This window comes from Lytechinus variegatus, chromosome 3 (assembly GCF_018143015.1).
Source record: "Lytechinus variegatus isolate NC3 chromosome 3, Lvar_3.0, whole genome shotgun sequence".
Taxonomy (NCBI): Eukaryota; Metazoa; Echinodermata; class Echinoidea; order Temnopleuroida; family Toxopneustidae; genus Lytechinus; species Lytechinus variegatus.
The window spans coordinates 26,339,452-26,354,950 of NC_054742.1; the positions used below are offsets into that span (position 1 = coordinate 26,339,452).

Genomic DNA, 15,499 nt, shown 5'->3' on the forward strand with positions numbered 1-15,499 from the left:
CAGCTGTATCGTGTATCATATTCCAACAAAGCCAGATCTGTAATCAATATTTGCACTATTTGGTTATTGAGTGTATGCACTTACAAGGTGTTCTGACTATTTTATCATCATCATTGATTAAGATGATTCACACTTGCATAACAATCGTTCTAGTAAAGCTGGTTCTAAGACACATTTTGTGTAGAGAATATGTCCTTTCTCTTCTAAAAATGCAGAAAATTCAGAAAGTGAGTGGTTAAATATGAGTCATCATGTGATATATCGTCCTATGTAAACTGCTGTTATATCATATGATATTATAACATATTATATTATATCATATCATATTGTAGTATATTATTTCATATTCTATGATATTATATAGTTTACTTAATTATTTGATGCCAAGGGATAATCAGTTAGTTTACCACTAATATTAGTATGATAATCTTATATTTTGATTTATTTATACAATACAAAAATAATGACATACCCATAGAATCAAGTGAAACACAGAATGATGTCATGTTCGTATTGTTCAGTGAAAAATAATTTTCCATCATGGATTTTTATTAAGAGAACTGATGAGATCATATTCTTTCATTTTGTCTTTTATTATGAAATTGCATTTTCTAAGATTTTTTGCTCAGGGAATGTAAAAGAAAAAAAGTGTAGGACATGACCGCTGCATATAACTTCTTTCCTCCAATTGCTATGAACATTTTAAATGATATGCTTGCTTATTCTTATTCATGACATGTAGCAAAACTTCCGTTTAAATAGCACTTTGAAATTGCATCGATCATTAAAATAATACGTCTATAACTTATTATAGGATCACTTTTACAATTTTCCTTCTTAAATTAAATCACGTCGTAAGCGCGGGACAGTCTATTCATCATTCATTTATCATGTTTATGGACTATTCTAACTTTTTAGATTATGTCAGTTACAATTGACAAATTGACAAATTCCAATAACTATAAAGAAAATGGCTGTGGAATTTTATGTGTCGCAGAGAATATCCCCTATAGTAATTAATAAAGTAAATTTTAATCATAGAAGGCAGATTTTTATCTTTATAGTGGTGCTATTTATCTTATGATACTTTAAGAGATCGACGCGCATTGCTCAGCAAATCTCCCAAAGACAGTAATGGTTCACATACATGACATTGTGTTATCATCTTAATTAATCTTTGCGCCAGAGTTTCTTGGTGACAGCATTGTTAATGCAATCACTAAATTATATTTATTTGTCCACTGATGATCAAAATAGTAATGGTCAGAACCGAGAAAACTATTGTTTTCTTTTCTACTTTGTACAATGTATAATGAAGCCAGATGTATGTTATGTATTAAAAATTAGTCAGTGAAAATTAAGGTAATCGCTCTTTCACTTTCTTAGTGATCATTAATGTAAAGAAGAAAGTGGAGGGGAAAGGGAAAGAGAAAGATGTATAACCAAATTGAATATATATTTATATATAAATGTGTGAAGTTATACATGTACAACAGCTTTGGCAAGTCTTTTATTTTAAATATTTTGTGAAAAGAATGGATGAAGAGAACAATGGAAGGCGTAGCTTAAATCAATGTTCCCCAGAGCTATCTTCCCTTTGGAAAAAAATATATATATTCTTTTAAATATGAAGTAGGTTACTTTATGGATGTCATAATTCTTTTTTTTTCATCTAAGCCGCAACTAGACGAAGACATATTAAGATGCAATTTAATGCAGTATTACCAAACGTATAGCGGTTTTAATTAACACAGTCTCGGTGACTTCTTATTGAATTGTGGGTAGCGAATGCAGGGACGATTGTACGTTATTGATGTTGGGCGAACTGCTTACCTCGATCTACATGCTTATAGCTTTCTCCAAGCTAGATATATTCGGTCTTTCTCTATCCCTCGTCCGATCTAGATGTGAAATTAGGAATTAAATGCCGATGAAAAGCATCAGGCAGTTGCAAATCGATATGCAGAAATCAATTTCTCGTCATTTCCTTGCAATTACACGGGAGTAAAATGTCACAAGGGGGTTTGGGGAAAGCAGGCGGGTTGCCTTTCCTCTGGATGCCTAGCAGCGTATGGAAAGTAGACCAGTAACAGGTGGGGGAAAGAATGGTCTTGGTAGGTTGTTCATCATGCGTGCAACCTGATCGTGATCTTGCTTAAAGGCCACACCGAGACCTTGGCAATATTCTGGTCACATATCTGCTAATGTTTCCCGTTTGTTAAGGCTGCTTCATTCGCTGCCTAACCTGTGTAGAGATTGGCCTTTCACTCACTCTCTGTTGACGACAGCCTACTTGAGACACTTGTCAACCTTGCTGGGTCCACTCAAATTCTCCTTCTAGAGATCAGCCAATCTTTAAAAACATTTCCTCTCTAATCTTCAATGCTTGTCAGGAGAAGCAAAATGATTGCAATAAAGTGTCCTTTACTATAACATTTTCGTTTAGTTATGAAAAAAGCTGTTGCATTTAAAAACATTTTTAAAAATCAGTAATGATTTAAAAATATGAATTTATTCCATCAAAAAAAGTAAGAAAAGAAGTCTTGTTTTGGCAATCTTATCACTCCCATTTAGATTGCTTTTATTTTGTTTCGAAGCTATTACTATATATTCTCATTATCATTTCTTTTCTTATTAATATTTTTACTGTAACTTGGAAAAATAAAATAAAAAGAAGTGATATAAAGTATAAAATGACAGTTGAAACCAGAATTTTTAACATAATATAATCTCCATGATCTTTCAAAATAAACCAGTGAATTATTAATTGCAATATATCCTTACTTTATGAAATCATTTGACAGCTTATTAAATACTGATATTTCAATAACTCATAACGCTTCAAATGATCTGAAGAACTCCCTTGTCATAATAAACTCTTTTTTAATATCCTTTTTATATGTCTTCAGTGCAGTCAAGAAAATATTTGTTCAGTGGGTTAATGATTCACAGAAAGTGAAGAATATGGTAGCATCAAATTCAATATCATCCAGACTGTAAAAAGATAAAATAAAATGAAATTGAGATCCGCTGTAGCCATACCAACGTTGGAATTTATTCAAGTCACCAGCATCATGGACTAATGAAGTTTCACGAAGTCACATACAACACGTAGGCTTAAATTACCACTGATCACATGCATCCCTGATCCAAATTGCTTAACAAGTAATAAGAAACAGATCAAATCTTTGGACTATCATCAAGTACATGAAAAACCTGCCATTTCCATTCAAAACACGTTTTAGAGATTTTGTTTTTTGAGCCGAAATACTTAAAGAATTAACGATGATCCAAACAAACTCATTCTTCAGTTCAATTGCTTTTGTGAAACATATCATGTTCATGTGAAGGTCTTTCTCACCAAGTAAGCAGTGAATGCTGCTTTGGTGAAAAGTCAGTAATATCAATTGATATGAAAATTATGTATGTGAAAATTAGCTCCATTTAATTTTTAGTATATAAAAAAGTGAAATTGAATAGAATTAACACCGATTTCATCTGTATACGACCGATTTTGTGTTGAGGTGGTTGAATTTTTGAGTTGCGATAAGGGACTGGCTTACTTTAAATTATATTTGCTCAACACTCCTGAAGACAATTAAGTAATATTACATTTTTCCCCAACTTTTAATCAAATTTAGCCTCCAGAACTTTCGTCATTAGCTTACCCATTTAGGAGCGCAATTTCGGTGGGGCTGGAATTTGGATGAGGTGTGTAGCGTGTGCTTTTCTGAACAATTATGCAAGCGAAACTCCACATAACTAATTGGTCCATTCATAGATTTGGCATGCCATGAGGAGATAGGCTAGCTATTCAATAAGATCATGGACCTACCAGCAAATGATAAGATTAAGATGTTGAAAGATACAATGATGAAACCATTTCTTTGTTTGGGGGGTGGGGCGGGGGTGTAGGAGATACAGCTTTGAAGCCCAGTAGTAAGCAAACGCGTAAATAAATTGTGAAATCACTGTAACATCCGATCTTATAGTCAATCTTGTCTTGAAAGTTAGTACCATATCAATGGCAGAGTTACAAAAGCGCAATGTTATGCAACAGGGCTCTGGTTTACCCAAGAATGTTCGAGTGCTTTATCCAATAAGGGATACTGTCAATCACCTCATTACTAAACCTTCAATTTAATGATTCACATGTCTTATATAATGATCTGTAGAATGTTTGATTGCCCGACATGGAAAAGTCATTATCTGTGTAAAGACAAGAGGATGAAAGGGGAACTTCTTTATTTGATGAGGTCATGCATGGTTGTTGCTACATGTTCAAGACTTACATGACCGGTTGTGCCATTTTTACCATTATTGGTATTTGCGAATTTACCAAACGGTAATCCTATTGTAATCATGCTAAATGACTTCAGTGAGTAACGGTTTTATCAATGAGTTGGATTGACATAAAACACAACAGTTTGTACAATGAATTAACTCCTTGTCATCATAGATCTGGATATTTAATATGTGATTTCCCGGGATATGATGATTATAATAATAACAATATTAATGATATTAATATATGATAATAAAAATGATAATAATAATAATAATAATAATTATAATAATAGTAATAATGATAACAATAGTGATAATAATAAATCATTAGTGACGCATAATACCATACAAATAGCCTCAATGCGTGTGGAAGAACTGTTTTAAATTTTGTATATATGGCTAATACATGTGCTTTATAAAAGGTATGTTTTGAACACAGATTTGAATCTGTTGAAATATGTTATTGATCTTATCTTATGAAGTATGTTGTTCCACAATTTTGGTGCCATTTTCCCAAAAGCTCCATCACCAAAAGTCTTGGACTTATTTCAGATATACTGCTGTTTAACCTTGAAGATTGGAGGAAGTATAGCATTTCCAGTCACTTACTCATTATTTCAATATTTCAATGCAGATCATTATTTCAAATTCATATTCAACTTCGTAGCATATAAGTACACAAAGCTCGAACCCGGCCCATGAAAAAAAAATGGTAATAAAGGTCATCATGCCATCATTCCTGCACATGTATCATCATTTGAAATTAGAACAAATTGTAGTACTCTTTTTGCTTGTGTAAGATCGAATAATAGCAATGATGAATAAATATTTAAAGGGTCAGTGAGGAGGAAGACAAAGAAAGAGGATGGTTAAGAATAGGGACTGTGACAGAGAGAGACAACGTGCGCCTAGAGACGGAATAAAGGGTTAATAATTTATGGATAGGGGTGTAGAAAGCAGATGGAGAGGTGATATAATGTGAATAGTTTCAAGAACAAGGATGGGAAACAAATAGATGCACAAGATTAAGAGAAAGCGGATGGTCCGGTGAGTTCAAACAGACGTTAAAGGGAGGGAGAGGGGAGTAGACGAGAGATGAATAGGAGAACACTGAAAGAGGTAAGGGGAGGTGAATATCTTGATTAAAAGTACTTACCGAAAAGAGGTTTGATAATAATCACCTGGTTGGGATTGGTCCGGGTTCCTTTCTGTACTTTAGAAGGTCATGGTCTTTAAAGGGCACAGGATCTGAAAAAAAATGTGCATGCTCTGTACACCTGGTCAACCAGAGTGTTGTTTAAAAGGTGAGTTTACATGAAAAGTGACAGATTGGGAGGCAGTGGTGCAATCAATGAACACATCTTCATAGAGATATGTTTGTGAAAGTTTAAAACTCAGAATTGTCACTTTATTAAGAAGTAAGCTAAAGAGGATGGTCAGATATATCAAGAAAGTAGACAGAGGTGCAAACTTTATATTCTCTAAAGAAAAAGAAGACTCATGAATAACAAGGTCCTAAAATTATACAACTTCGAAAGCTAAAATCATAGAGGAGGTTTGGACAGGCAGAACAAAAGGAATGTATATTGGCAATAGTCTATCATTTTTTAATTGTAGAGAAAAACATAGCCAAAAAACGAGAAGACTTTAAATATGGAAAGTGTGTTTGCTAGCTTTTGTGGGAATATGTGAGATGGAGAGAGAAACATAGAAAGAGAGAGAGAGGGAGTAAGAGATATGACGTATTTAAATTCTTTTGGAGCTGTATAGAAGGTGAGACAGGGCTTGGCAGACACACAGAAAGAAAAAATAGCAATAATGAATGAAAAAAAAAACGAAGACACAAAGACAGAGGGAAAGCACACAAACCTCCTCGTACCAAGGAGATATCACCTCTCGTACTCGCTTAGATCTGCAACTTGATAGTTAGGGGTATGCAGAAGTTTAATTGTTTTCGATCATTTTGACATGTAAAATCAAATTATTCGATTTTAAATCGGCTAGGGATGAATCATGAGTATCACTGCCAAATACATGGACATTTACCATTCTCTATCACCCTCCGGAGAAAAAAAGGGTTGACTCATTATAGTTTTACAAGGTCGTCATATTATACGATATATTCTAAATGACTGTAAATACTGTAAGTTTTGCGGACACTACACTCATGGATAAACACAAATTCTGTAAAGAAATGGATAAGAATATCATATCATTTTGACGAATCAAGTATGAACAAATGAGTCATTGTCATTTTTGTGTATTCACGGCTATCTAAAACAACACTACCATTAAAAAATGCCTGGACCAATACAGTAGATTATACGTCATTATCATCATCACCTTCATATCGTCATTATCATCATCGTCACTAATTCCAAGTTCTGATAAGATTTTGTTGTCCTTTCTTTCTTTATCTCCTCCGTGCAGTCGTTCTTCGCAGAGCGTTTCTTTCATCTATTTGACCAGGATGGAAGTGGTTATATCTCCTTGGATGAACTGATGGAAGGTCTCTATCTCCTCACCAAGGGAGATCCCGTCGATAAACTTCGATTCCTCTTCAGTGTCTACGATGTCGATGGTATGTAACCATGTAACACATGGGGGTTTTAACCATTCTGAGTGGGAGTGGCTGGTCCATCCTAGCAAGCAGGTGCATGGGGCCATTCATAATTATAACAGTCACAGGAGTTTCAAACCTTATTTGCTAGTTTCGCACGGGGACGCAGTGCGCTTTTAAGAACATAGAAAATGCATATTGTCAAATGCGCTTCAAGACAATGAGCAACCAAGAAGTCTTTGTCGAAAATTGGTGAATCAAAACACCAGTTTCCTCCTGGACCCTGGACAGGCGACATAAATTCATTTGTATTTTTTTTTCGTCAGCTCCGAAACTTGGGACGAACTGCTGTTTCGGTTCACAATTTTGACAAAGAATCCCAGGTGTTTTCTATGCGTTCAATTCGTTTGCTTGGCGGTAAGAAAGTTCCCTATTCACCGGATCGTAATATCATAATATTATATCCTTCCCGTTTTCGTAATCAAACACAGAAGAGTTAAACAAGAATACTAAAATCCTCTATGAATGTCTAATTACGAACATGACATAAAGCATTGTCTAAGACAAAACTAAAAACAAATTAGGAAAGTGCCAAGGTCATTCACTTTTGTTTTAAAGATAATACGAATGACTTATTTTCTTGTATGGCTTGCCTGACGAACGGTATCAAAGTGATTATGCACGAGCTCTTTAGTATCAGTTAGTATTCTTTCAAAGGACATAAACTTCACATGATAAGAGGGTGCATAAACTTTCTTGATTCCCTAGTACATCGAAAGCTGTCGAATAGGGTTTATGATTTAAAGCCATTGTTGTTGAGACATAATCTCTGAATAACTTATTCTCTTATGAAAGTATATCCTGTCGGAGGTCGTTTGAACTCGAAAATATCATCTCATATTTTCTAACAACTTCTTAACTACCCTGATTCGGCTTGTATGTTTTCGTGAAAGAAAATGTTGAGCACGTCTGTTATGTATGAGCACATCAAAGACAATACGTGTTCTGCATGATAATATTGGAGACAGGTGATCAACATCACATGTTCTCAAAACCTTGATATGCCCAAATCAAAGGCCCAAATATTTGAACATAAATTGTGTCACGACAGGTGTTCTTGTTTACCATGGAGGTTCATGAAACTAAAACCGGTTAAACAATAAAAATTATGGTACGAGCTACATATCTCTGTTAAATTGTCTTTCTTTTCATGAAGTGGCGTCAGCCAGCATAAAGGCTCCTTTTGGTTTAATTGTGGGATATCGTAGTCCGAGTCAGACCTTCTTAAAACTAAGGGTGGTAAAATATACGCCTATCAGAATCCGTATTTGTATACACGTTTGTTTCTTGATGTTCTTAGTTTTACTTGTTATCAGTGATATAAGTTATCCCTTCCAATTAAGATGTTTTGCATTTAAAGCAATTTGATAGTCTATCAATTAAATAATATGATTATATAATATAAGAATGGTAGGAGACCAGTGCCGCTCACACAAACATTACACGATAAATTTCTTAAACCACTATTCTGATCGATTGATAGTGGGAATGATCAGGCAAATGCATTGCTGTTTTATGATTGATTGTAAACACTCGTGTAATGGAACCCAGAGGTCTATTAAAATTATTACTTTATACATCAAATGGCCAAAGGTGTGTTTTTCAATTGGGTTATTAGTACTAAAACCATCAACTATAGTAACTAAACGTACCAATTCAACATCTTATAAAAGAAGATTATTACAAAATTGAATTGAATTGAATTGAAATCATTCTAACCAGCCAAAAACCAGGAGGGCAAAGTACAAACAAAATGTTACATAATAGAGAATTGAAAATGATAGGTTTGGGACCCCAATGAAGTACAGCTTGTAGTCAGGGGTCCCTGCATATGACATTTTACTCGAACATGGAATAACTTTGAGAAAAACTTTTTACAAGGTAATTAAAGATCACAACAGACCACACGCACACAAACACACCACACACACACACCACACGCACACAAACGCACGCTCAAACACACACATTCACACTCCAAACATGTCACCCCCAGGTGCAACTAATAACTGATCTTAAATACACTCAGCAAAAAAAGTTCTTGGACACTTATAAAAGTTGAAATATTCTATATAGATATTTGATTAAAGGCAAATTATTGTATATCAACATGACCAGACAATATTCTTAATTCCAGTATGACATGACATTTTCATGTGAACAGTCATGCATGAGTGGTTAAATGCTTTAAACAATAACAATGTCAGTAAAAGAAAATTGCAAGTAATACACCGATGCTAGTACATCTGCAAAGTGTAAAGAAATGACCAATCAAAAACAATAAGATCTTGTGTAAAACTTTCTAATCAAAATGATGGTGAATGATATCAACCAAACTATTGGTTAAAATATACACAAATTTGGTTGATTTTGACAATGTTTGTTCAGAAATATTAAGAGTATGATTTAAGTGAAAATCTCTGGTTAGATTACAAAGTTAAGTTGTTCAGAAATAGATCAGCGTCAGCACATTTTTTTCCGACCACACGGATTGTCTCTTTTTCTTCCTTCAACTATTATTATGTGAATTATTCAGAAAATAAATGAACCGACACGGGACAAGAACACAGTTAATGACAGTAAAATGTGAACTACCCCCAATGGCGTGTCACTTTGCTGTTATGTCTCAGAAAACAAAAAAAAAAATGACGAATCCAAACTATTTTGAAACCATATATTTTTCCTTGTAAATTATTAATTTGATGGTTTTTTAACTTGTTAATTCATAAATGTAAGGTGGCGGTGAGATGATTTATTTTAGAAATCTAATACATTTTTTGTCTCGAGGGAGAATTTTTGTAGAGCGACAGAATTGTGTTGTGGGGGGTTTTTATACTCACTCCCCGTTTACGATCGAACGCACGATCGGCAAATATGAAATGCAAAATGATCGACCGTTGATATCGATTGAGGGTTGTTGATAAGGGGAAGTCCGTCTAGATTTTAACCATGCTGTACATCTCGATCAGCGTGTCCTTCTCATATTGGCTCTCCTAAATCAAAGCTTAGCAAATAATTGCCGCGAACTACGTTTTCACACTTTGCGATTTGCTGGAATCAGGTGGTTTGTGACTGGGAGACGGTTTGGTGCTGCTGGCTCGCGACTTTTTACAAGCATATCATGTAACGATTCGCCCCCAGTCTGGAAGTAGAACTTTCTTTATTTAAATGAAAACGCACCACAGTGTATCTTAGTCAAGAAGATTATAAAGCTAATATAATAAAAAAAAAATGCTCTCTTTAAACATCATATGTAAGACAGATCCTTTATCGCGTTCTACGAGACGATTTTTGTTTGAATGTCGGTGTACTTGTCTTGGACATTTTCCGGTTTCTCGCGTACTGAGCGCGAGACTCTAGCGTACTGTGGAGAAGTGAAAAAGGGGGGAGAAAGAAAGTAGGTCATGAAATAGATCAGTTTTTACTTCAGTCATGTTCTAGAATTTGATGTGAATGCAAAAACTACTTCCAACCCTCATGTCCAGAGAGCAAAACTGACAAAGTGAACGTGCATTTTAGTTGAATAATGCCGATGTGATCTGACTGATAAACAGCATGGGTATAGAGAGTTCACATCTTCACAAGATCACGGCATAAAAGATCTGAAATATTGGCAAACTGACGGAGTTAGGGTGCTGGTGACCCCCTAAAATATCACGATCAATTAATAAATTTGATGGCAAAATCAGTGTGTAATTATTTTAAGAGCATCATTTTCATCGAATTTCCTTTATCAAAATGCATAATATTTTTGCAAAACTAAAGAGCAACTTTATAGTTTAACACTGTATGATTACAAATAACCATGCTAATTCATAATCTTCCAGGATATTTTCCCAGTTGATTCCAGGTTTCTTCAGCAATTTTGAAAGCAATCTTTCATCTTTCTGGACAATGTATTATTCACGTTTTTCTGTGCGTGAATATGATGCAGTTATATTGGCGGACAAACGTCATTTACGTCAATGAATAAAACACATTGTTAATATTACTATCAAGGCCATGAGTGAGTCTAAATTTGGTTTATACCCGAAATAACATCCGATGGCATTTACGCAGAAGAGAACGTTTGAAACTGGCGACCGCCCCTGGGATTTATTTATCCTGATAAATTCAGAGCAGAAAACTAGCTTGGATTTGATAAACGATGGGGTGTCTACAAAGTGAATGGCTGTTCGTTTAATTGGCTGAGATTGGGAGAGAAACACTAAATTCCTGACGCAAACGGTTTATCCCCTCAATCCTGACTAAGACTGTTAGTTGTAGCCGGGATTACAGCATTTAATTCGAAAATGGATGCAAGTCAATCACAATCATTTCAATAATATGAACCTTATATTTCATGAAAAAGAGAGAAGGTACCTGCTGTTGTGTTTAAATGTTGGAAAACATATTCGAATCATATTCAACCTGTTAGAATCATTGTTTATGAAATGCTCCATTGGCACTTTAGTTATACCCTGTGAACGAAAAAGCTACAAAATAGGTCAACCTTGCCAGTAAACCAGGCATTTTATGTCCTGGTTCTCGTCTTATAAAGAGTAAATGATTGATCCGATCAAACCCAACGAAGGAAATCCATCAATATCATAATTTTCATCAAAAAATCGTCACAGTATCCTTTTTTTTTAACAAAGAGAGACACACTTGACAATGATGTACGCATGTATCATTTAGAATACGTGGGGGGTTGGGGTGCTTCCTATCAATAATTGTGCATACATTGTTCATGTGTTTGAAAGTAATTTTGGACAATATTACCAATAATCAATTCTGAGAAATTTGTTTGTGTATTCAGATGAACAAAAGTATGCTGTTCCAAGTTAGTGATATGGGGAATTCAAAGAGAATGAATTCCGTCACGTTTACCTTTGATCTTATCAAAACAGGACGGATTATCATTAATTACCCCGTCACTTAGGGAATACAAGTGATTGTTTCAATTGGACTTGGAATAAACTTAATTACCTTTTATAAAAGGTTAATTCAGCCAAGAGAAAATTGAGCCAATGACCATTTTCTACATGAATTTAACTAAGTAATCAATGTCACGTTGCGCTAAGAATTCGTCGATTGCAAAAAGAACTGCGATGACCCAGCATGTGAGTCGTACAAAAAACTGCGATATGTATTTATATATCTATGGTACGTTGACACCAAACTGAGTGTGACGTCATATGTACTCCAGCTTTCTACGTATGCTCTTTGAGCTTGGAGCAAAGCGGGAATCAATCATTTCTATGTGACGTCATTTTTAGATTTCATTGGATTAGGTGTAAGCAACCGACTGAATGGAAACGGGTTTTTCTTTGATTTCTCAAGGCAAGGTGCTTTATGTTGAGATAATAGGCACGTGATAGCAGTTAGAATGGCCTGAGAGAAGAAAACAGAACAACAATGCTAAAAATACACCTCTATCAATAATGTTTCTATACTTAAGTTCCATTTAGGATGTTTTCCGAATAAAAGTTTTGATAAACATAACGATTTGTCACTTACATATTGCTGTTTGTATCACATTACACATTCTTTGTCGCTCATGCCTTCATGAACGAGTTTCTTTCCTGCCTTTCTGGTATAGTTCCATGAATGAACAATATATGTCTTGTAAAGATACCACTATTATGATTTTTTTTTCAAATTTCCACGTGATATTGGATGGAACGTGCTTGTTTGCTTAGTTGAGGGTATGTCAAGTGCATGCTTTAAGTGAAAAATAACCATTACCAATTAATACCTTTGACTTAATATTCAGTACCTGACAAACATGCTTTTTCATTTTTAATGAATATTTGGTAAATATCTTTGATGTGATTATATCACTTAAAACTATCGGAAACACATATCTTAATGCAGTGGCGTACCGTGGGTCACGGCATTGGGGGGCACCAGCAAAAATTTTGAGTCACTTAGGGAGCGCTCGAAGCGCGCTCAGTTGCCAGGTATACTGACCTAATAGAGACATTTTAAGGACATGCAGTGCCATTAAACGGACATGTATCTCACTGATTAAATAATGCGAGCGCGAAGCGCGAGCTGAAAATTTTTGATATTCAGACCTAAAAAGGGACATTATAAGCAATTTGTTTGTAATCATGATACGTACCTCTCGCTAAACAAACAATGCGAGCGCGAGCTGAAATTTTTGTATATATTGACCCCAAACAGGGACATTTTAAGGACTTTATTTCATAGTCATCTAATGCTATAATGCCATCCTTTGCTGATTTTGTTAGAATTACATCTAAACACATGAAACACATTTTGTTGTCATAGTCATACGCATCTCACTAATAAAATACTGCGAGCGCGAAGCGCGAGCTGAAAATTTAGGAAATTCAGACCTGAAGAGGCTTGTTTGCAGGGATTCACTAAGACCGTACGTATTTCACTTACCAAATGATGCGAGCGCGAAGCGCGAGCTGAAAATTTTTAATATTGAGATCAGAAAATTTGACATTTTTAGGACTGACTTTAGGAATTTATGAAGAGCAGACATCTCACCAATCAATGTGAACGTTAGCACGGACAGGACATGTTTTATATTAAGACCTTAAAATAGGGCAATCACTTTAAGTGGTCATGAAAAGAAGCAAATGTCACTACATAAAACAATAACTCGAATAGCGAGGAAATATATTTGGCTTACAGTATATTGATATGAAAACGGGAAGTTTTAGTACAACAGGGTTATAGATCTCGTTAAACAGTCTATGCGAGCACCACGAACAGTGAAGACATAGGCCCTGAGCAAATAATGTTTCATAAAGTGATGAAAAATGCTTTTTTGTGATATAACATAACATAATGTAATATAACATATTATAATGAACAATAATTTCTTCTTTCCCCACTACGTTTCTCTTCCTTTCTTCCTCTTTTTTCTCCTTTTCCCCGATTTGGGGGAACGTGCCCCCCATGCCCCCCGTACTTACGCCACTGGCCTAATGGAATATAAAGCTAGAAACAAATCCTTGTGTGATGTCTTTGTCATTGAATGTGAATTCAAAGATTTTATAAACCCAAATCGGCATTACTATCATGTCTGATCTTTGACGCTCTCCATTGCTAATATATTAATTGCAAGACAGTTTGAAGGGTACTATATTATGGAGTTATTAAAGCTGCAACGGGGACCGATTTAAGAACACAGTAAATCTATTGCAAATACCCGTCAAATGACAAAAAACAGCTAGGAAGTTTTTGTTAAAATATGTGATCCGGAACACCAGTTTCGTCCTGAGTTTCGGAGCTGACGAAAACTTGCAAATATATGGTTTGTCACGAGTCCAGGAAGAAACTGCTATTTTGATTCAGCAAGTTTCAACAAAGTCTTCTTGGTTTTAGGTTGTCATAAAAGAAATTTGACAATACATTTTCTATGTTCTTGAATTGATTCTGTGCGTAGTGGAAAAACATCATTAGTTTAGCGATGCTCTCGTTCTTTTCTCCTGTCGAAAGAATAAAAGTCTAGAAGAGGTACTAAGAAAGATCATGACATAATTTAGCTTGAAAAGGGGGCAACATGAAGAAACAGCCAATGTGCTTATCTTTATCATTATCATTAATATTGATATTATCTATAAAAGAAAATATTATCTTAATTCATGTTACTGTTTAAGCGTTCATGAAAACTTGTTGCATTATTTTCAAATGAAAAATTACGACACACTATTGACAAATTTGCCAAAACGTGAATGACGTGGTTTATTTCAAGACTGTATCATGTTTATGAAATCAAAATCAGTCTGTGCATTCAAACTGATATGATCTCTTTCTATTTTTTTTAGGTAATGGTGCAATAGACCACGATGAATTAAAGGTGGTATTGCGAGCTTGTTTACATGAGAGTTCGATGACGATCAGTGAAGCAACTATTGATGCACTCACCTCGGCTTTATTCGAAGCAGCCGACACAGATGGAAGCGGTGCAATTAGTTTTGAGGAGCTCAAAGAGGAATTGGAAAAGAACCCGGATGTCATGGAAAACTTGACCATAAGGTTTGTTCTTCATTCAAGGAGGGATGGGTGTTGCATGAAAATTAGTTTCAATTGATTTAAAGTATCAATCAAAAATCGTCAAAATATCTTCAAGCTTGTTGAATCAAGTCGTATATACATGCTTCCATGCCCTACATTTTCGTTAGATTTTTTTATCCCTCAAGAGGGAAATTCACCCTGACAACAAGTTTATTGTAAAAATAAGAGAAAAATGATAATAAACATTATTGAAGGTTCTAGAATAATCCATCAAAGAATGAAAAAAGTTATTAGAATTTGTATTATTTCATCTGTGACGTCATAATATATGCGAGTAGCTTTCCTACATAGTGTGTGGTAAAAAAAAATCAATATAATGTCATTGTCTCAGAAAATTGAAAACGGTTTTTACTGTACCTCCAGTATATCAATAGACTAATTATTTCACACCTGTCTCTAATAAAGTATTTAAAAAATGTTTAATTAAAATCTATAAAGTTTATTTTCTTTTATTCTTTTAACAAACTTTTCTTTTGGGTGGACTTCCCCTTTAATGGGGTGGGGGATTTGGGACGACCATCTCTCGTATAGGCTGATGTATGCATAAATCGA

General features: G+C 34.8%; 1 protein-coding gene across 2 annotated transcripts in view; it reads left to right on the top strand.

The window, feature by feature from the left end:
- LOC121410634 (NADPH oxidase 5-like) overlaps positions 1-15,499 on the top strand; it is a 74,858-nt gene that overhangs the window by 5,163 nt on the left and 54,196 nt on the right. For both annotated transcript variants that reach the window (XM_041602852.1, XM_041602851.1), the window contains 2 exons: positions 6,718-6,868; positions 14,698-14,908. In XM_041602852.1, the coding sequence (XP_041458786.1) occupies positions 6,718-6,868; positions 14,698-14,908 (362 nt within the window). The remainder of the gene's footprint in view (positions 1-6,717; positions 6,869-14,697; positions 14,909-15,499) is intronic.